This window comes from Episyrphus balteatus, chromosome 3, assembly GCF_945859705.1.
Source record: "Episyrphus balteatus chromosome 3, idEpiBalt1.1, whole genome shotgun sequence".
NCBI classification, from domain to species: Eukaryota; Metazoa; Arthropoda; class Insecta; order Diptera; family Syrphidae; genus Episyrphus; species Episyrphus balteatus.
Genome location: NC_079136.1, coordinates 11,496,382 through 11,518,675, shown reverse-complemented (window position 1 = coordinate 11,518,675; position 22,294 = coordinate 11,496,382). Strand labels below are relative to the sequence as shown.

General features: G+C 30.5%; 1 protein-coding gene across 1 annotated transcript; it reads right to left on the bottom strand.

Annotated features, from left to right (window-relative positions):
* Positions 1–816: 816 nt before the first annotated feature.
* LOC129913973 (homeobox protein MOX-2-like) lies at positions 817–20,806 on the bottom strand. The gene is made up of 3 exons (XM_055992991.1): positions 19,847–20,806; positions 3,041–3,219; positions 817–1,551 (listed from the first exon to the last, which is right to left on the bottom strand). Exons 1-3 carry the CDS (start codon positions 20,745–20,747, stop codon positions 1,348–1,350), a joined length of 1,284 nt encoding a protein of 427 aa, XP_055848966.1. The 5' UTR covers positions 20,748–20,806; the 3' UTR covers positions 817–1,347.
* Positions 20,807–22,294: the final 1,488 nt, after the last annotated feature.

Sequence of the window (22,294 nt, the reverse complement as noted above, 5' to 3'; positions counted from 1 at the left end):
CGTGTTTGTTGTGAAGAGTGGAATACAGAGTACAGTTTTGGTTTGGTTATATAACTTGCAATATTTTAAATGAAGTAAGAATTGTGTTTGGTTTTTGGTTTTTGGTGTTTTGTGAATATGTGTATATTTTGCAATATGGCGCAGATGCAATAGGGGCATTATGGCGCTACATTATAGCTGACTGCACCATAATGCCCTTATGTAAAACTAATTTCAAGAGTAACTTACATAATGTCTCTGCATTTTTTTAAATTTCAAATTAACCTTAATTTAACGTTAATTTTATGAAAGTTATTTACAATTATATTTCAGAAATGCCGAATATACGCAAAAAAAGTAAAAGGCTCCGAAGTAAATGTGGTTCGCCATATTGCCCGTAAATAATTTATTTATGTTACATTTTTATAAAATTTAATTAAAAAAATGATTGACATAAAAATTGTTGTCCGTAATAAAGTTATTTGAGTTTGTGCTTAGGTATGCCATAATGCCCTAATTTACCCTATCTCAAATTCTCGACCATTCTTAATCTACTTTTCAACTTCATTTCTGATTGTTTCTATATTATTTGATTTCCATAAATCAACTAATACTTACTTTTATTGACAGAAACTGTGTTTTTTTTTGCCCCAAAATATCTAACATTGGTCCATTAACTACTACAAACAAAATGTTTTGCAAAAATAAGTGAAAACAATCAATTATCTCTCAATTTAATCATATGGCGGCTCTTAAAAGAGCCGTTCTTTATTTATTTGTTTTTTTTTATCGTTTTTTTTTTTTTTGTTTTAAGTTGCTCAATTTTATTAAAAAAAAAAAAAAAAAAAAAAATGTCCATTCTTGTAAGAATTCTCCTTTCATCCAGATGGTTTCTTCATTAAGTCTTTGTTCCAGAAACAGCACATCCAAAGAGAGGAAGAGAGCATTAGATTGCTTCAGTTACAGCTTTTTCCTTGTATAGCGCTCGCTGTTACTGCTTCTGCTAGTAATCATCTTCAAGCCTCCAGGCATTAATTATTTTACCTTTTAGGGCTTTTTGTATTTGTTTGGTATGTCATTCCAGCTAATATCCATTTTTGTAGTTACAATTGTTCCATTTCAATTCAAAAAGAAAATAATAAATTCAATTTCTGCGCCACACATCAATCATAATATGAATGATTTCCATTCCATTTTCTTCTTTGTTTTTTTTTCTTAGTTTAAAATGGTTTTTCTTAGCACAGAATTTTTTTTGTATAATATTTTTTACCCAGTGACATAATTTTTATTTCTTTATGTCTTGTGTTTTTCTTTTGTTTTTGTTTTTTTGTTGTTGTTTATTTTGCAGCGAATGCTAAAAATGTTGCTTCATTTTTGCGGACTATGTGTCGCTGATGATGCTGAAGTTTCGGAACCATCATGCATGGGTTTCTTCTTCAGTATACTCAAATCGTTTACGTTTTCCAGGAAGCTTTTGTGAGCTGAAAAGACCTTAACGCTATCAAAATCCTTCTTCAATTCTTCAATGTCACGCTTTTGTTTGGCCCGTCGATTTTGAAACCATGTTATCACCTGGAAATAAATAAGAGAAAAAATATTTCGTTAATAAAATTTTACAACAACAATTCTTAAAAATAGAAATAAAATCTGACGGTTTAACACAATTTTTTGCTCCTATAAGCCTTCTATATAGTAAGGTAGTAAAAAGATTTTGAAAATTCTTTGGATTTGTTCCCAGAAAGTGAAATAAGAGCGATAAAAGATCCGCTTTTCATTTATAGGAGTATTATAGAAGGCTTATAGGAGTGCGAAGCATTTTAGTTTTGAAAGTTGTCTTTTGAATGGAAAAAGTGAACAATTTTTCTATTTTATTTGGGATAGTCGAAATGATGGTTTTAAACAATCTCTTGCTTCTATAAGCCTTCTATAATGCAGTTATAACAAGATTTTTGAAAACTGTCTGAATTTGATCACAAATAGTGAAAAAAATGGTGAAAAAGTGACTAAAGGTCAACTTTTTACTTATAGAATTGTTATAGAAGGCTTATAGGAGTGCGAAAAATAAAAATAAGAAGTTTATCTCAATCAAGCATGTAAGCATTTTAGTTTAGAAGGTTGTTTTTTGAATGAAAAAAGTTAATAATTTTTCTATTTTATATGGGATAGTAGAAATGATGGTTGCTCCTATAAGCCTTCTATAATGCAGTTATAAAAAGATTTTTGAAAAACTGTTTGAATTTGATCAAAATAGTGAAAAAAAGTGACGAAAAGTCAACATTTTATTTATAGAATTGTTATAGAAGGCTTATAGGAGTACGAAAAATTAAAGTAAGAAGCTTCTTTCAATCAACAATCCAAGCATTTTTGTTGGGACTGTTTTCCTCTAAATGCAAATAGTGAATGATTTCTGGATTACCCAGGACAGTGAAGATGCTGGTCAAAATTTGGAAAAAATTGTTAAAATCGAGAGTTTTGGACTACAAATTTACCCCTAGCCACAGCATGGCCTCAAATTTTTGTTTAAATATTTATTGGGACATCATATCTAGTTGTTAAGAATACCTAGAAGCAAGCTTCTCGCGTTTTAATTGAAAAAAAATAAAATTTATATCTGGCAATACTGATTTACTAAGAAAATGGTTGCCAACTTTGTTTTCTAAGCTTGAAAATAAAAATATTTGATTTTATTAATTATTTAAAACAGACATTCAACCAAAATTAAATTTGCATTACCTACTGGAAATTATAAACCAGAATTAATTGAGGGCACATAAGTCCCTTAAAACTGATTAAATTGACTCGTCAAAAAGTCAAAACTTTCTATGAGGAAGTTGAAACATTATCAAATGTTGTTCTTGTGTAAAGCTTCATAAGAACTGATAAGTAGGTAAGTTCAAACTTGAGTTTCTACATAAGTAATGATAAGAAAAGATTAGATAAAATAAGTCTTAAAAGCTTTGGAACCTGATTTTTGATTGGAAAATCTTCAAAACCACTTAAACTCGTCACAATTATAAAAATCAATAAAAGATGGAAAATTCTGATTGTAAGTTACACCTACCTGAGCATTTGATAGTCCTAATGCAGCAGCAATTTCATCACGATCCGCAGGCGAGAGATATTTTTGATATAAAAACCGTTTTTCCAGTTCGAATATTTGATGATTTGTAAATGCCGTTCGAGACTTTCGCTTCTTTTTTGGTTGTGGGCGATTTGAGAATAGATCCAAATGGGATTTATCTAAAAAGAAAGAAAAAAAAAAAATACTTTTAAGTAAAATTTTTCAAAAAAAAAAAAACAAAAATCATATACAGAAGCGCCTTTTTTTGGAACACCCAAAAAGTTATCAGAAAAGAAAATAAATAAAACTCGATTGGAATTTATTGACTATACACATTACTCTCGCATGCGCCTTGTTGGTTGGTAGCCCAGCGGCGTCATCACAAAAGAAATACAAAAAAAATTAAAAATTCAAATAAGAAGATAACAATAGACAGTAGCCACTTAACTCTAGGCCATGTTTTATTGTACATACGAGTAGTCTACGCGTATCGTGTATATACTTTACTGGTCTCTTAATGGCCAATCAATAAAAATCAACCACAAAATAATAATAAAAATAAAATTAAATCAGACAAAAATTTAAGTTAGTTGAAGTAAAAAAAATTTAAATAACTTAGCCATCAATTCTGGTACTAATGATCCAAAACAAAAAAATTCATGAGACGAGATACTGGAGGAACGTGCGTTTTTTGGGTCAAAAATTGGACAAACGAGATTTTTGAATTTTTTATTTTTCTACAAAAATAGAGCTGACCGCAACGACCAAAGAAAAAAATAGAAGAGATATGAATGCCAATAAAATTAATTAATTACCAATTGATTGGAATTAGCTACAGGGCTGGATTCTAGGATTCCCCATTTAATATCACATTATTCTGTTAAGTATCACAGATTTATGCCAAAGTATCACAGACAGCTTTGAGTGCAGCTGTTAGTGTCACAGGTATGCTGGATCTCTCTTGCCCATATAAGTATGAAGAATTGTTCTAGAAAGTATCACAGATAGCACTGGAAAAGGTAAGTATCACGGGATGTTATATTCAATAGCAAACATCGGCCTGTAAATATCACTGTTTGTCTTAGTTAGTATTACAGATAGCCTGAAGAGTGAACTAGGATTTCCCTGTACGTATCACAGATTTCTCCGTTCATTATTACTACAGTTTGCTCTTGCAGGTTGGAATTATAATTATCACGGTAACGAGTTTTTCTGTATGTATCACAAGCTATGTCCCTTGAATTATCTCGGGTTTTCTCGATAAGTATCACGGGCTGACCCGATCAAAATCACAATCTTCTCCGATCAGTATCACGCATTGCTTCATAGGGGTTCACGTGTTGCTGAGGTAAGTATCACAGATTCTCTTAGATAGTATCACGAGTTGTATCCTGGGCTGCCCGTAGTAAAAGTATTATGGATTTCCCAGGAAAATATCACAAGCTACCTAGCCAAGAGTCACGAGTTACCCTGGTAAGTATTACTGATTTATTTTATAAGTACCACTAACTAACCAGGTAATTATCACAGATAACTTTGCTAACTGTCAAAAGATATAACATAAAGTATTACAGATTCTCTTTTATAACGATGTTATAATTTGGACCACCCCTATCAATATTACACATTTCCTGGTAGGTATCACAAATTACTTAGAGTATCACAGGGCTTCCCCGACCAGTATCACACATTGTTTTGTAAAGTATCACGTTTTGCAATGTTAGGTATCACAGATTCTCTTGGATTGTACCACGAGTCATTTCCTAGTCCACTACTTAAATTATCATGGATTGGGGAAAGTATCACAGATTACCCTGTTAAGAATCACAAGTTACCTTGCTAATTATCACGAGATGCCCTTAGAAGTATCACAGATCGCCCTGATAGGTACCTATCACAGAATTAAGCATTTCTTAGTAAGTTATCACTGATTAACCTGGTAGGTATCACAGACTATCTTGCTAACTGTCACGTAATGCCCTGGTAAGTATCAAAAAACTGACCCGATCAATATCACATATTACATCGTGAAGTATCACAAAAAGTCTCGTAAAGTAATAAGTGTTGTAAGGCCTTATATTAGTGACTCCGCTACTGTGTAAAATTATATTCTAAAGTATGTGCTTGGTGACAAGTTGTTTGTCTAAAAGCCTTTTGAGTGCGTAAATTAAGCGAGAACATTAGAATTCAATAAAAAAAGAATTCAAAATCGATGATGTTTGATTTTTAATTTATTTTTATTACTTAGAGGGGAAGAAGATGATAGCCAACAAGAAACAAAAAAAAAAAAAACGAGAAGCTGATTTTCTTCTTGTTTGACATTTTTGTTTTTTCAAAAAACTACATCAGACTTAAAATTCATCTTTATTTTTTCGGTTTTTGTGTTTTGTGGTTAAATCTGCATCGAATTAGATAATTTCTTTTTATTCTTTATAAATTCATATTTCGATTTATAACCGTTTAATAACGAAGAAGTAGATATTATATCTTTTAGGTGCTTAAAAGGGTATCATCAGTAAAAAAAAAAGAAGGTTAAGTATAGAAGACCTTTATAGAAACTGGCGGTCATGGAGATAAAACCAAAGAAGAATAAGTAATACCATCAAACAGAGAGAGGCGGTGAATATTCTTTGATCTTTCTCGGCATTATTCTTGTTTAATTTTTTTTTTTTATTTGAATTCGTGCAAAGAAGCCAAAATGTATAATAAATTTGATAATAAGATATTTTATACAAGGTGTGAAATATAGTAGTAGTTTCTAATAAACATAAATATTGAAGAAGTAGACGAAGAAGAAGAACAAGAAGATAAATACCAAGCCTAATGGATTTTTTCGATTTTTATTTTTTTGTAAATTTATGCGAAAATTAAGTAGATTTTTTGATGTTTTTTTTTGTTCAATAAAATTATTATAATGTTAATTAGAAACAAAAAATAGAAGATATATCAATGTGACAGGTGTTTTTTTTTTTACAAAAAAATTAAAGAATATTTATTACATGACACGCTAACACTGAAAAAGTTATTAGATTGATTGAAAGATCAATTAATTGACAAGGTTTTTTTTTACAAGTTGTAGGGATTTTATGTAAAATTGAAAAAGATTAAATTTTGTAAACCATAAATTGAGAAAGTTTGAAATCATTATTATTGATTTGATGTTTGACCCTTAAGATTATTAACTTCTTCAGTTTTCATTTAAAATCTTAACTTAAAAATTAACCAACATTTAATTGATATGTGCGAGTTATTTGTATTAAAAAAAATGGATTTGAGTTGGAGCTACAACTAAAATATTGAGAAATTCAAAAAGGTTTGGTGATGGAAAGAAAAATAATTATAAAGGTATGAAATAAAAAAATTAGTACCTGTTGACCTGGTGAATGTGTAAATATTGTGGTGTAATATATGTGCGATATTGTGGTTCAAGGGCCCAAAATTGGGTTACTTTTTTTTAAATATCGATTCAAAAAGAAATGATTTGACCATAAATATATGGAATTTTGTTTAAGTATTGCTCAAAATTTATAAAGTTTTCGAAACACAACCATTTTTGTTTCTAGTTTAAATTAAAAAAAAATCAGATTATTAAGACCTTTATGTTCTCCATCATACAAAATTAAATATTTGTAAAGAGAATTTGATGAATTTGATCTTTAGCAAAAATATTTTAGAAAAAAAAACTGCAGCTGTCAAAAATTGTTTGATTGACGGAAACTGTGATAAAGTCTTGTACTAGTCTTTATCACTTTTGAAAATTATATCTTTTTACCGACTTCAAACCGACTTTGTTACCTCATAACATTCGAAAGCTGGTGCCTGCAGTGTAGTCCCATTTCAATTTCGTTCAGCTGTGGCTATAAAAACTATGAGAAAATCCATAAAAAACAGTTTTGATCCATGCGGAAGTCGGTTCTGTTTTTTTTTTCATAAAAATGATTGTTGTAATAACTGATTCGATTTACTTACCTAATGTTTTTTTTTTCTTTGGAAATTTTTTCAAACATGGATTACAAATATTGTTTTCAAATTCATTACCAACAATTTTTTTTTAACTCGCATTTTCTCGGCCTTTTGGTTGCTCTGCTCATGTTTATTGTTATTCATCTTAGGCCCAAATTTGTTGCTCAAAATTTAGTTTTGTTGCTCACTTCAAAATTAAAAAAAAGTTGAATATTTTTTATCTCTTGAAGTTTTGAAAACAAAACCTGTTGGACAAATATTTATTTTGAAGCTTGGTACAGCGAACCGGAAGTGGACTTTTTGATTTTCAAGTTGATATAAAAATGACTGAGCTAAAAAATTATATTTTGTACAACAAACTAGGATTTATTAAGCTACATTTTTGAACATAAAAAATGATAATTTTCTATATTCGTTAGGTATAAAAATATTAGTTTATAATTTAAAAAAGCAACAAATTTGGATGCCAGCCATATATTTTGTTTTTAATCATTTCGGATTTTGTCCAGTAACTTCAGACTTATTTTAGCGGAAAATTCAATAGCTCAAAAATCACGCAAGTTATGGGGAGCGTTTAATTAGTTACATTTATTACATATATTTTTTTTCAACAAAAAAGGGCCCTCCAAAGTAAGGGACTAGTTTTTTCTGGCGATAATTTTTAATATTATCATTGCTCTATCAACAAAAATACATATTTTCTTTTTCACGTTTTTTTTTTTTTTTTGCAGAAAACTGGTAATTAAAAGAATTTTATAAGAGCAGAATTTTAACTTTTTAATTGCCTGCTATATTTTAGTTTTTAGAAGGCCTGCTCGAACTACTTAGACAATAGTTCTACCAGATTAATGTGTGGTCCTCACATTTAAAAAAAAACTTTACCAACTAAATCAATCTTTTTATCGATTCTATATATCTAGGGTAAGGTGGTATAAGAGTGCGCATTTTAGACAAAACACCAAATAAAACAATAACAAAAAGAATTTAACTACTTTTTTTATATATGGTTTTTAGTTTATAATCAAAGCAACGAAAAAAACTTAAAACTGGTAACAAAAATGTATTAATTCAAAAGTTATAAGCAAAATACCACGTTAGGTCATTTGCGCATTCTTATACATCCTATTGTGTAAGAGTGCGCGGCTTAGTTTGTAAGAGTGCGCAGCTGCGTAAAGGTGTAAGTTAGCACAAAAGTCGCAAAAAAAAACTGCCTATCTTTAAATAAACAGAGTATTTTTCAATCCATCACTCCTTGCATGAAGAACAATCAATTTAGTCTTCGATTAATGGTTCCGAGAAAATTTCAATATTTCCTAGTTACTTTCATTCGCTTGTTTTTTTAAAACTTGTATTTGGTTTCTTTTTGGTTGCAATTGCTTTTTCTAGCTGCTGTATGCTGGTATATGGACAAATGCCAGTTATTTTGATGCCTTGGATAGCATTTACTGCTCTTTTAACCCGCGCACTCTTATACATCATCATGGTGCGCACTCTTACACGTCCAGACATGTAATCGAAGAATATATATGTATTTCACAATGCACTTTATGACCAATCTTACGTGTTCCTCAAATGTTTCTTTTTGTCGACTTTTCAATGTCCCATACTTTGTTTATTGTTATTTTTTGTTGTTAAGCGGAAAATTTAATTTGTTTGGCAAGAAAAATTGGAAAAAAAAGTGCTAAAAAACTTAAACTTAACTAGCTCCTCTGTTTACAAACACATTTGCATGAAATTTTGACAGCAGATCAAACTCAGTTAGATCTTTCCAAAATAAGTGCATTCAGTCTTACATTCCCTTTCAAACCGTAGAAAATCGCTTTGCGCACTCTTATCAACCGCGCACTCTTATACCATCCTACCCTACACAAAATTTAATTGACCTTCAAAAATTAAAATTATTGTTTATCATCATCATGTGGAAATTCTTCTTGTTAGACAAATTTCTTTCAATTTATTTCATTTTTATATCATTTCCCACTAAACTGCCATCAGCAACACATTTCTTATAATTTTTTTTATTAATTTTAGAAATTTTCCTAGCAATCATATTTCTCTGATTTATCTTATGCTGTCACACTTGAATTATTTGATGAATTTGATAAAAATATTTCTTCTAACAAAAAATGCAACAAAAATAACTAATTGAATATTATTTTCCATAGCATATCGTTTCATAAAACATTTTTAATTCATTTTCATAAGAAATATAAAATATCCATCATCACAACACAGTTTCATTCAGCATCATGCTGCTGCTACACCACAAAGCAATAAAATTTCACCTCAATGCATTCACTATGAGTATCTTTTTTTTTATATCTTTTTGGTTTCTTCGATATTTTATGTTTGTTGTATAAGAAGTTTTTTTTTTTTGAGTCCAAACGATTAATGAACTCTTCACAACTCATTATAAACAACACAAATGACAAGCCAACTAATTAATGACACAAAACATTCACATAAATTTTATTTTTAAAGCACAATTTTATATATTCCCCCCGAATTTAGTGAAGATATGAGCCCGTGGATGATGGTGATGCCTTGCAACATCAACATTTGATGACTAATAACTTCACAGCTCATATATGATGATGTTCCAGATACAATATTGATATTCATTATTTGAATTCCCACAGGAATAGTGGTCGTATATCAATCAGTGAAGAGGGAATCAACTGATCATATTATATTATCGCTTACATATATTTGTCATCGGACTTTAGTGTGAATTTATAGCTCATCGTGCAGAGCATAATGTTGCAGCAACATGTTTGCATTTTGATGTTTTGGTTGTCATCAAGGCAATTAGATTTTTAAGTTTATGAACATGAAAATTAATGCATTTTTTTTTGGAAATTGGAAGTATCGGAGGAGTTTGAGAATTTCGGACCAAGAAAATTAATTTGAATTAGTTTTTGAAGTGCAAGTTTTTTAAAACAAAATTTTGTAGTGTTTAGAATTTTAGTGAAAAGACTTAGAACTTGAAAAAAGACAATGGACTTGAAATACTAAAAAATACGTCTTTTTATCCGAAAACTTAGGGTATTGCAAAAATTTGTGTTAACTATTGAACCTGTATGTTTAGTAAGTTAGTATGTTCATATGTTCCCTCGTAACTTCTAAAATACTTATCACAATTTGACAAATAAAATATCATTGGAAGCGTATGATTTGTCCGCTAGTTATAAGCTATCTGATGTTACATTTTATGTCCCATCTAAAGGCAAAAGTCATGAACTAAAAATAAGTTTTTGTTTTTTTTTAAATGCATAACTTATTTGAACAAATATGAATGTGAAATTTCGGCCTCTATTCTTCAATTAATTTCTTATTAAAGCTCAATTTCCAAAAGATCATTAACAAACAATTAAATACCACAAAGAAAAGAAATATTTGCTGATCAGTTACGCGAAAAGTATTAATAATAATTCTCAATCGCATATCCGTTGTCGTATTAGAAATATCTCGCAACTTTGAGAAAATTTATCTTAAATATGTGATTGCCACTTTCAATTATAATTAACAAATTGCATCAGGTAGTTATAATAATCAAGCAATAATCACCACACACCTTAAGCGGTTTTCAATTAATCAGTGTCCAGATTTTCTCAAGAACGTATACGGTCTACGTGTGTGGTGTAAGTAAGTACTTAGAAAAATCTTATAATGAAATGAATACATTACTCCGGATTCTATATAATTAATGACATAAAAATATCTTTTATAACCACACAATCAAAAGCTAATAAGTAATTTTGTATGGGCGCGAACAATGACAGTTTATAATATAATAATAACGACAAGGTAATCAAATGGCACAATGGCGGGTGTCTGTCTGTCGTAGTTGTTTGTAATGCAAATATTAATATGCCAGCCATGCCGACCGCAGCTCGTTAATAATTCCAATCATTTTATTATACTTGCTTCTGTTTATAGTTAAGAGAATATGCTGTATTATGGTCCAGTCATTGGATCATGTCACAAGGTTCGATAAATAGTCATTAATCAAATATAATTGTTTTTAAGTTTAATTAGAAGAAATAAAAAAAAATAAATCCAGACAATTAATGTGCTTGTTGACAAATTAGTAACTTTTTTTTTCTTGCCTTGTAAATTTTTTTTATTTTATGTGCTGATTCAATGCAAATGTCGGATGTTAATTAATAACAATTGCAGATTAATTAAGATAAAAAGAAGAAAAGATATGCTCTTAGAAGTGTTATGTGAATGTTTTTTTTTTATTGTAAGACAGAAAATTCATAATTTAATAATTATAAGATGTGAATGATGAGAAGTTAAACTCGGTGGAAATGAGTTTTAAGATTTTATTTTATGCAATGCAGGGAAATGGGTGGTTTTAAGTTGAATTTTTTTTGAATACTGGACTTTTAACTCTAGATGGCGCCAGAGGCTTGCTTTGAGCCGCTTGTTAGGGCCCTTGGGTAAAACTTTGTGCGCACTACAAAAGACAACAAATAACTTTGCATTTTTGAGTATACAATAGGTACCTAATAGAAAAAAATATCTTTCGAACTTGAGCCAAAAAATCATGTGTGCAATCACACGTGGTAGAAGTGAAACCTTAAAAAATTATTTTTCTTGCAAAAGAAATCAAAAAAATTTGTTTTTTATTCCATCACCTTTAAATCAAATTTTTTATATGGCAACCAATAATACATTTTATGTCATCAGAAAGCTTATTGTTTTAGCTCAAAATATTTATACCGACCATGTCTGTACAACATCTACAAAAATATCTAGAATTTTTTAACCCAATGAGTTTTCATCAAAAAATCAAACATTTTTCTCTACCAACATCATTAAATCGATTTTTTTAAATGACAACCTATTATAAATTTTATATTATCTGAAAGCTTATTATTTCACTTTTTATATGACGCTTCAATCATAATTCTATCATGCCTACAAAAAAGTAAGAATTTTTTAAAGCCAACTATGTCGAAATTTCAAACTGAGATTACGTTACTTCCTACATTGGTGGCTGGTCATCGCCAAAGATCTCCACAGGTGTTTTGAGGTATTTTTAAATTTTTTTCAATTTAAGATTGTCTAACTTGTAGAGCACGTAACGTTATGTGTGATATATCAAATGAAAGGTAATATTATCAGCATGCTCAATAAATTTAAATCAAATTTGTATGTGCTCTAGATCAAAAGATATAACGTGTTTAGAAGAAGAACATCTTTTCACAGTTATCTTAGGATTTTGAATATGAAATTAATTGAAATTTTGCTTAGTTATAGTTATTATTTGATTGATTACCTATCTACAAAATAAATTTCATTCATCTATCTGTTAAAACAAAAAAAGTTATAATCAATTGATTTTTACTGTCGCTTTTTCGTTTCATCGTGTTTCAAATCACTACGATACTAAAGAAGTTTTCTCTCCAAAAAGAATAAAAATAACATTTTTTAGTTAAAAAAAATCTTTCTAAAACTCATATAGGTAGGCAAAAAGTAGGGGCTATTTTTTTAAAGAAATTTTTCAAAAATAGCCAAATACTTAATTGTAGTTGAGATTAGTCTGACTTTAATGGGAAATTTTCTAACTCAACTCAAAGTAAAAAAAAAAAAATTGAGCTTTCCGAAAGTCAAATTTGCAATATTGAAAATCTAATTTTTGAACTAGTTTTAGATTTTTACACCAAAACTTTTAAAATTTAAAAAAAAAAAGAATTTTTTTCTAGATATTTAAAATAAGGCAACTTTGAATATCGGTATCAGGAGAGTCCTTTGACCGATTTTAAAGTTTCTTTCCATTTTGAAGTGTCCTATATTCTCTAAACCCAGTAAAGAATTGGTTGTGAAGCTATTAAAATGCGGAACTACAATTTTTTCGCCATTTTCGTTGGGGATTTCAATATCATGAAAATCTTATATATGAAAGTTGAAAACAGTTAAAAAAGCTGTTATCCAAGGAAGTTAATGCAAGAATTATTTGTTTCAAGCCTTTAGGTATCAGAAACACTTTTTCAGTGTCAAGAATCAATTTATTCAATTTGAGAAAAAAAAAAGTAATTTTAAATTTAATCAACTACAATATTTTTCTCAGTGTAGGTATAGCAACCGATTGAACGCCCACCAAACGTACACCTGACAAACAACCTTTCCGATACAAGCAGATACTTTGTTGTAATTAGCTGCGTCTGTGTCTATCTCTATTATAGGTCTATAAAAGCTGCGATATCTTATAATAATTTTGTTCGGTTTTTGTGCCTAATGACCTTTTAAATGATTAAATGTTATTATTCAACTAATGAGGCGAAAGTGTATAATATCTCTTTATATGATGTATTGGTTTTTTGGTGAGCTACTGAAACAGAAGTCATATTTATATGAATTCTTTTTTAGAAAAGACCTAGAGAGAAATATAGAGACTCTATGACTCGTTCTGCCTACGCGTAGATATAGCCAAGTTGTACCCTGTACCATATTATAACTGTATAAGAAAATAAAACAAAATTAAAATCGTGATTTATGGGCACATTTTATATATTATTATTATTTTTTTTTTTTTTTTTGAAATGGCAAATAAAGTATCTTGCTGTTTTGTATTTTTTTTTTTTTTTTTTCAATTTTACGACGCCAGTCAAATGGGCCAATAATTAACTTGTGGCTTTAATATGTGTTGTGTGCACATTCTTGGCAATTTGTTATAATTAATTTATTTGCTTGTCTTATTTTAATATTTTTTTGTTTAAATTGCATTGTCACCTCTTTTGTTTGTATTCATGTTCGAAATGTATAAATAGGAAATACCTGTTTTTATTTTGTCCTCGTTATATTTCTTTTTTTAGTTTTTTTTTTTCTCTTGGTTTTATTACGATCTATAGCGACTTGCATTCATAGCTATTATCTGTAATTTAAAACATAACTAGAATATTTCTGTATAAAAACAAAAAAAATAATAATAGTCCCACAAAAGTTATGTAAGCAATTTTTTTTTTGTCTGCTTTGGTTTTTTTCATTTCTCAAAGGACCTTTTTTTTCGTTTAAAGTATAAATTAGGGGGAGGTTTGTTTTGGTAAACACATGTCATAAAGGACTAAATGATCCCTTTTTTTTGTTTTGTTGGTATTTTGGAGATATAGATTGAGTTTGAATTATTATTAAAGTCAAGGGTATAATAGAGATACTTGAGATTTTATGAGAAGAATATTTGAAATTTGAGATTCATACCCACAGTCTGTGTGTTTAGTGTAATGTGTCTGTTTAGCAGCAAAACATTTTTGAAAGATAAGGAGAAATTTTTCAAAGATCATGAGACAGAAAGGTACTTTAGTTTGACATTTGAAGAGTAAAAGTAGATTGGTACTTAAAGAAATAAAACCAATAACCAAAATGGGTCAGATTCTGATGGTCAATTTTTATTTTTATTGATTCGTGGAATTATTTTTGATGTGCAAGTGCAAGTGAGTCTTTATCTGCTCAAATTGAATATGTACCAACTTGAAAGGTAATTATATAACTTTGAGGAGAAAATTGAGATGTCAGTATCTATTTTGGTCTGTTTTGACAAACGCTTCTATTGTAACTCCTGAAATGCCATCGGGTCTTACTAAGAATTTGAATTTTTGGTTTGAAGGAAGATTTTGAGCATAACTACAGATAAATATTTGGCAGTTATGATAAATAGTTAGATACATTGTGAAAAATATATTGTCACATACTCGCTTGAAGTTAATTGTGACTCTTGTTGGGCGCCATTTAGCTCAAATTAGTTTATTGTCTCATATTCATTTATTTCATACGTAGATTTTTTTCAGCATTTTGAAAGCCTAAGTCTGATTTATGTATTTGACACAGAGACAGGGTACATAAACACTCCATCAACCCTTTCCTACCCCGCCTTCATTTTCTACAAAATTAAATATTCAAAATGTAAAGCTGTGTTTTTTTCAAGGTCATAAAAATAAAGTAATAACGCATCAATTAGATAGTTTACCTCTTCGCTGACCACCACTATAGCTATCTATAAAAAAAAAAAATTAAACCTATATAGATAGATAACTTCATTGCACTCACGCTACTAATTCAATTAATGAAATCGCGTGACACTTTGAAACAAAAAAAAAAAAAACCTATTTACGCTACAATCAATATTCTGTTAATAGAAAAATTCTTTAGCAAATTGCAATTATAGATTAGAAATATATATCTATTTTATAGCTAGTAGTAGCTTGTGTGTATAGGTTTAGATAAATAGGTTTACCTTATAAAACTTGTGGTAAGTTAGTTTGTATAGTCAAGTGAAGTCAAGAGCATGACAATCATTATAGAATATAGCTTTTTAAGCATTTTTTTTTTTCACTCCACATTAATTAACTTAACGAAATAATTGATATCCAATTAAAAAACAGAACACCATCATTAATCATATACCTATGCTTCGCAGAATATTTCTATAAGATAAGAATTTAAAAAAAAAAAACAACAATAATGTCACTAGTTGAGTTTTGCCTGCCGTTGTGCTGTTGTGGTTTTAGAGATAAGATGTAATACTTTGTCATAATAACGCCATCTCTGACAGCAATTGTAACTTTGCAATATATATTTTTCAAAAAAAAATTATCTTTATCTGGAAACCATATATTGTTGATTCAAATAAATGCATGGATAAAGTTATTACTATTTCTTAATTATGTAGGTGCCTATATTCTATACATGGGTGAAAATTAAAGATTGGTTTTCTATTTAATTAAGTTTGTTTTTATTAAATTAAACAGAAGAGACATTGTAACAAATTGCATGCGTTAAACTTGAATGCATCAATGATTCCATATTGATTCTGATATTCTTAAACGCTCTCTTGAAAGTAATTTGATAATCCATCAGAGATATTCTACTTATTTGAAGTGAAAAAAAATGCACTAGTTTTTGAAAGGGAGAGATTCCGGGCATTAACAACACAAAACCAAAAAAAAAAAAAACACAACATAGACTTTCGTGCAATTCCAAAAACTTGAATTTTGTTTTACATAGATAAATTGCATATACTCGATACTACCCTGAATCACTCCCGAGTAGATACCTATTAAAACAATACTTTCCTTACTTCTTAAAAAAGCGTTGCATTATCGTCGCATGCATTATTTATTTTCTTAAATGGCGCCCGGGTAGATATTATAATTTTTTTTAATGGCTCATTATCACAATAATAAGCATAAGAATAATTTCACAACTCATGTTTCTAGCTCAAATGAACAGGCTAACAATATAACAATATAAGCAGAAAAGTTTATTATGTCATGAAAAACTGTTCACAAAAATAAATTAATTTCATCTTCAGTTCAAGTTAACGCTGACGTCTCTCATTGGGCGCCATTTACCTCTCTAGTTCTAATTATATCCATGCTCTCTCATACCTTTCTGGAAATTTCTATTTCCTCACCGGAAGTTTTGTTACAGAAATTCTCAGATAGATTTTTGCGTTATGAAGGCTTAAATACTTTTTGATGCTTTATTAGGGCAGTGAATTTGAAAAAAATTTTAAAATTTTAGTCAATATTGTATTTTATTTTGCAATATCACAATACTCGTGTATTAAATTTTTTGTTATATGCTTTGCATAGCATAATGAACCATTCTGCCGGCTTTCAAGTACTTAATTCCCTTTTTAGATACACTCCCCTTCAACTGAATAAGCACACAAATTTTCAAAGGTATTTTGTCCATTTTTTCCTAAGATTGATCTTTCATGTAACATTTGATGATGTTTACAGTTAGCTTACGATGTTGAGAAACCAAATCAGAAAGAATAATTCTCAAAGTACCGCTATTTTTTTCGTGTTCTCTTACAAAGCGTCCCATATGGAAAAATGCAGTTTTTTTTTGCGTCAACTGAATAGACACACGGTCTTTCAAGGTCAATATCTTCGTTGTTTAAGAGAGTTTTGAGGTGTTTGGCATACCAAATCTAAGGTTGAAATGTTCTCAGTGAGATTTTGTCATTTAATTAAAATTTAAAAAAAAGTAGTAGATTAAAAGCTTTGAATACTGTCGACAGAGCTTAAATTAATTTGTTAACGGAACAAGTACTGACCGGGTCTGCTATAGCTACCAAAATTGATCGGAGTTTTAGTGTGTTGCCTATTCGTACCTCAAAAATAAAAGTTCGTACAGGAAAAATATGAATTTAGGTAAAAAACGGCAAAAATAGCAGTTAATCGACGAGAAATTTTGAGATCTGCCTCCAATTCATTTGACTCTGGGGCAAAAATCAAACAAAAAGCTGGTGTTTCTGCAAGTGTTTTAACACTCCGCAGAGTAATTAACAGCACGGATCATTTTAACCCATTAAAAGTCCAAAAGAAACCAACTTTAAACAAGCAACAAAAAGGTATTCGTTTAGAATTTTCTAGAGCTGGAAAATGAGTGACGCAAAGTGGTTTTTCTCATTTGAAAAAGTTCAATTTTGATGGATTCATAATTGAAGTCATCGGGGCCATCAAAATTGACCTTTTTCAAATGAGAAAAAATACTTTGCGTCACTCATTTTTCCAGCTCATATGGAGTCTAGAAAATTCTAAACGAATACCTTTTTGTTGCTTGTTTAAAGTTGGTTTCTTTTGGACTTTTAATGGGTTAAAATGATCCGTGCTGTTAATTACTCTGCGGAGTGTTGAAACACTTGCAGAAACACCAGCTTTTTGTTTGATTTTTGCCCCAGAGTCAAATGAATTGGAGGCAGATCTCAAAATTTCTCGTCGATTAACTGCTATTTTTGCCGTTTTTTACCTTAATTCATATTTTTCCTGTACGAACTTTTATTTTTGAGGTACGAATAGGCAACACACTAAAACTCCGATCAATTTTGGTAGCTATAGCAGACCCGGTCAGTACTTGTTCCGTTAACAAATTAATTTAAGCTCTGTCGACAGTATTCAAAGCTTTTAATCTACTACTTTTTTTTAAATTTTAATTAAATGACAAAATCTCACTGAGAACATTTCAACCTTTGATTTGGTATGCCAAACACCTCAAAACTCTCTTAAACAACGAAGATATTGACCTTGAAAGACCGTGTGTCTATTCAGTTGACGCAAAAAAAAACTGCATTTTTCCATATGGGACGCTTTGTAAGAGAACACGAAAAAAAATAGCGGTACTTTGAGAATTATTCTTTCTGATTTGGTTTCTCAACATCGTAAGCTAACTGGTAAACATCATCAAATGTTACATGAAAGATCAATCTTAGGAAAAAATGGACAAAATACCTTTGAAAATTTGTGTGCTTATTTAGTTGAAGCGGAGTGTATAAGAAACCATTTCCTCAGTTTCCACCCGGGCGCCATTTTAGAAATTTACCATTGGACAGACAGCACTTCATATTTTTAGAATGATCAAAGCCTAAGACTAGAGGATTACGTTTAAAATGTGCTTTAACAGCATTTTTTATCGACTTATTAAACTTTTCGGAAGTAATTTTAATCAATAAATTGATTGCGAAAAAATGAGGTGGAAACGGCACCAAACTAGAAAATTTTCTATTGAAGTTAAGGGGTAAATGGCCCTTAATGAAAGGCAGCTCTAACTTCTGGCTAAAGTAATAGAAGAAAAGGTTTTATTTTTATTAAAACACTTATGATATGATATTCTGGTTTTAAAATATCAAGAAAATGCTAAAAATAGAATTTTTATGATATTCACCCGGGCGCCATTTTTTAAGGTATTGAATAAAATAAGCAATTTCATTGGCTTAAATATAATTTAAGCCTGTTAGATTGAAAATGTTACATAAAAGACATATTATTATCGACTAATAGAACTTTCCTGATTGGGTTGCTTGTCATTAACCAAAGTTATAGAGCTTTTGTTGATGAACATGCGAAATTTGTTTACAAAACTGGAGCGCTTTTGTTGAAAAAAAGTAAAATGATCGTTTTTTTTTTGCGCCCAATAGAAGAAAATTAAATCTTTATTCAAGATTGGAGAGGAAATATTAACATTATTGGATATTAAAAGCTATTTATTGACAAATAAACATTGCAAAAAATGTTTTTCAAAAATGCAATGAAGAATTTCTTAAATGTTAACATTTAACAGATCTACTGACTTCTAGTTTCAATAAACCGATAATATGCCATTCATTGCAAAATAAGCGCTTGATCAAGTTTTCAAACTACAGATGAGATTTGAAAATAAAAGAAATATGTTCATAAACATCTTTTCGGCCACTATTTAATGGAAGCAATACAAAAAGTGGCGCCCAAAAGAAGAAAAAATTGATCTTTAGCCAAGATTGAGATTGCTTTCAAAAATGCAAAAAATTTCATTATTGTTCACCCGGGCGCCATTTTACAGATTTAGATATTGCTTTCTAGTAACAATAAACTAGAAGAATATACAATTCATTGCAAAATAAGCACTTAACGAGTATTCAAAACGCAAATGCTTTTCAAAATACAAGAAAGAATTTTATAAATCTCTACTCGAGCGCCATTTAACGGACGCAAAGAAAAAAATAGTACCCAACAGAAAAAATGTGATTTTTTCTCTAGATTGAAGGGGAAACAAAGTTAGTTTTTTTTATGTTATATGCCATTTATTGCAATATAAACACTTTTCATTTCTTTCAATTTACAAGGCTTTTAAAGAGTTCAGGAATTTTTTTTAAATGTTTACCCGGGCGTAAACAACTAGCTTTTCGTCACCAAAAGCTGAAAATAATATCCTATTCAATGCAAAATATGCAATCCTAACTACTTTCCAAATGCAACTTAAAATATGCCGGAAATAATGAAGTAAATATTTTCACCCGGGCGCCATTTAACGAATTTCCTAAGTTTTGCTGAAATCTATGGCCTTAAAACTTACCTTCTGATTCATTAAAGTCTTTGGTTGTCATTTGAAACAGTGCATCCAAAGGAGTTCCGTTTGGTTTTGTTTTTCCATTCGCTGATCCCGATTGATTTGCAGCCGATGACGCAGATGAAGATGATGATGATCCAGTTTGTTGGGCATTACCATGTGACGACGGTGATGTAGAATGTCGATTATGTCCACTATGGCTTTGTTGATGAGCATCACCCGACAGCCTATTGGCAGCTATTTCCGGTGAACAACAATCACTAGCTGCTGAGCTTGATCTCTCCGAACCACTTTCCGACGGAATTATATCCATTCCCATGTGTCTTAAGAGTTGGGCTTGAGCGTTAAAGTGCTCTTGGAGTTGGCGGTGATAGTCCAATGCCAAACGTTGTTCATAATGGAGTAACGCTGGAGGAATAAACGGTCGAACAGCTGGAATTGGACCGAGTAAATGATCCCATGGACGGACAATTTGTGTCGCTGGTATCAGTATTGGATGATGTGCTGCTGCGGCGGCGGCAGCTATATCCAGTTGGGGATGTGTTGGGAAAGCGGCTGCAGCTGCGGCTGCCGCATTTCGAGAACTCTTATCATGGCCGAGAATATCGGCAATTGAGAAGCTCTTAACTCCTTCAATATTAGATTTCTGATGGTTGGTAATAGCCGGCGGCGGTAAAGCAATCGGTGCTGCTGGTGCTGGCGGGGGAGGTGGTTGAGTGGGACTCACAGATCGCTCCATTTTGAGCTTTTTAAATGGCTGAAAGTATTCATCCCGAGCTGTCAATTGCAATGGCTGGGAATGATGATGCAAATGGTGATGATGATGATGCGGCAGTGGACTTGGTGCGCCAACTGATATTTCCGATTCAGCTGGACTCGGTGGTCGAATGGTCGGTGGGCAAAGCATTTCGTTCAAAAAAAATTGTTCTAAAAAAATTCACTAAATCTTCTCAAAATTTTTTCTAAAATCCCGTTTTTATAAAATAAATTTCTCTAAAATCACAATCGTAATTATATTGCAAAAACTTGTCTCAATTAATTTATTCTAAATATATAAATATTGTAGATGTCACTAGTTGTTGTTAGGTGTTACTAACAAGTATCTCCTTAACTATTATAAACTATATTCCACTTAGCTTTTTGATTTAAAAGCTCAAAAAACAACACAACACAAGTTTTTCTTGTTTCACAAACAACAAGAAGAAGAAGAATAAATATGATTTTCTCTTTTTTTTTTAAATTTTTGTATTTCAATATCACGTCAAGTTTTGAAGAGAAAAAAAAAAAAAAATAAATCCACATGTAATAATAATATAATGATGACCTCTCTACACGACGATTCACAATCAACTGTTCTCAACTAGATTGAAGATTGTTAAGCAGCGGCAGTTGGCTCTTTGCGGCAGCAAACACAAGCTAACTAGACAAGTCTGTGATTCCCACTTAGCATTCCATCTCGTTCCCATAACCAGCCGACAGATATATCCGGTTATATACGAGAAGAAGAGTGCCAAGAGAGCCAATGCGCAAGAGTTAGAAAGAAATATAGAGAGATATTGGGTTTTTTGTTGGGCGCCAGATAGAGAAAGTCTGATGGCAAGTTAGTTAGTATGGGATTCCTCCATCCCCTTTGTATAATATTGTGTTGAGGCCTTTATACGAGACGCTTGAGGGGTTTTTGGTGTGTTGAACAATGGGAAAAAGGCGTTTTGTATTTGAAATGAGCATCCAGCCAATGGAAGAAGTGAGTTTGTAAACGCAATGGTGGTTCTGCTTGGGTAATTATGGCGATCATCATCGCGCAGAGGAGATTTTTTTGTTGGCCCTTCTTCGTTTGGAGTTATTGTTTTTTTTCTCAGTTATGCTTGTTGTTGATTTTTTTTTTTGGGTAAAGAAATGTATTTAAAAAGTTTTTTACTTTGAGTAATTTACAATGATATGGTGACATAGATAGGTTTCAGAATTTAATTTGACATCGAAAAAAGTGTGTGTTGAAAATTTAACGAGGGTTTGTTTTGTGTAGGTATTGAAGAGGTAGGGTACTGGTATTTTTGGGTAAAATTTGCTAAAAGTTAACTACATTCAGCCGAAATTATTTGTAGTAAAATAAATAAAACTTGTCAATTTGTATCAATCTACTTTTTAACATCCGACTAGGTACATCTTTTACTTATTTTTACTTTTGTATCTTAGATACTGTATTATGTTTTAACAGTTTTTGAAAAGATTTACATTTGGGAAAACAGTTTAGTTTTTACCGGAAACGGAAATGCTAAGAAAGTTCTTTTTTAAACACAATATTGAAATATGTAACTATTTTGAAAACGTGACAGTAGAATTTGAACCAATTAAGAAAATCTAAAACTTTGATGTTGCTTAAACATTTTTGGAAAGAAATGAAATAACCAATTTCTGATTATTTTACGACATTTGTTAGCGACCATTAAAGAAGTT

Excerpts from the sequence above, each read along its gene's own strand:
- LOC129913973 (XM_055992991.1), bottom strand. The coding sequence starts at position 20,747 with ATGCTTTGCCCACCGACCATTCGACCACCGAGTCCAGCTGAATCGGAA. Across the intron at positions 3,220-19,846 it reads AGACTTTAATGAATCAGAAG|ATAAATCCCATTTGGATCTA; the intron begins GTAAGTTTTAAG and ends CTTTCTTTTTAG. Across the intron at positions 1,552-3,040 it reads TAGGACTATCAAATGCTCAG|GTGATAACATGGTTTCAAAA; the intron begins GTAGGTGTAACT and ends ATTTATTTCCAG.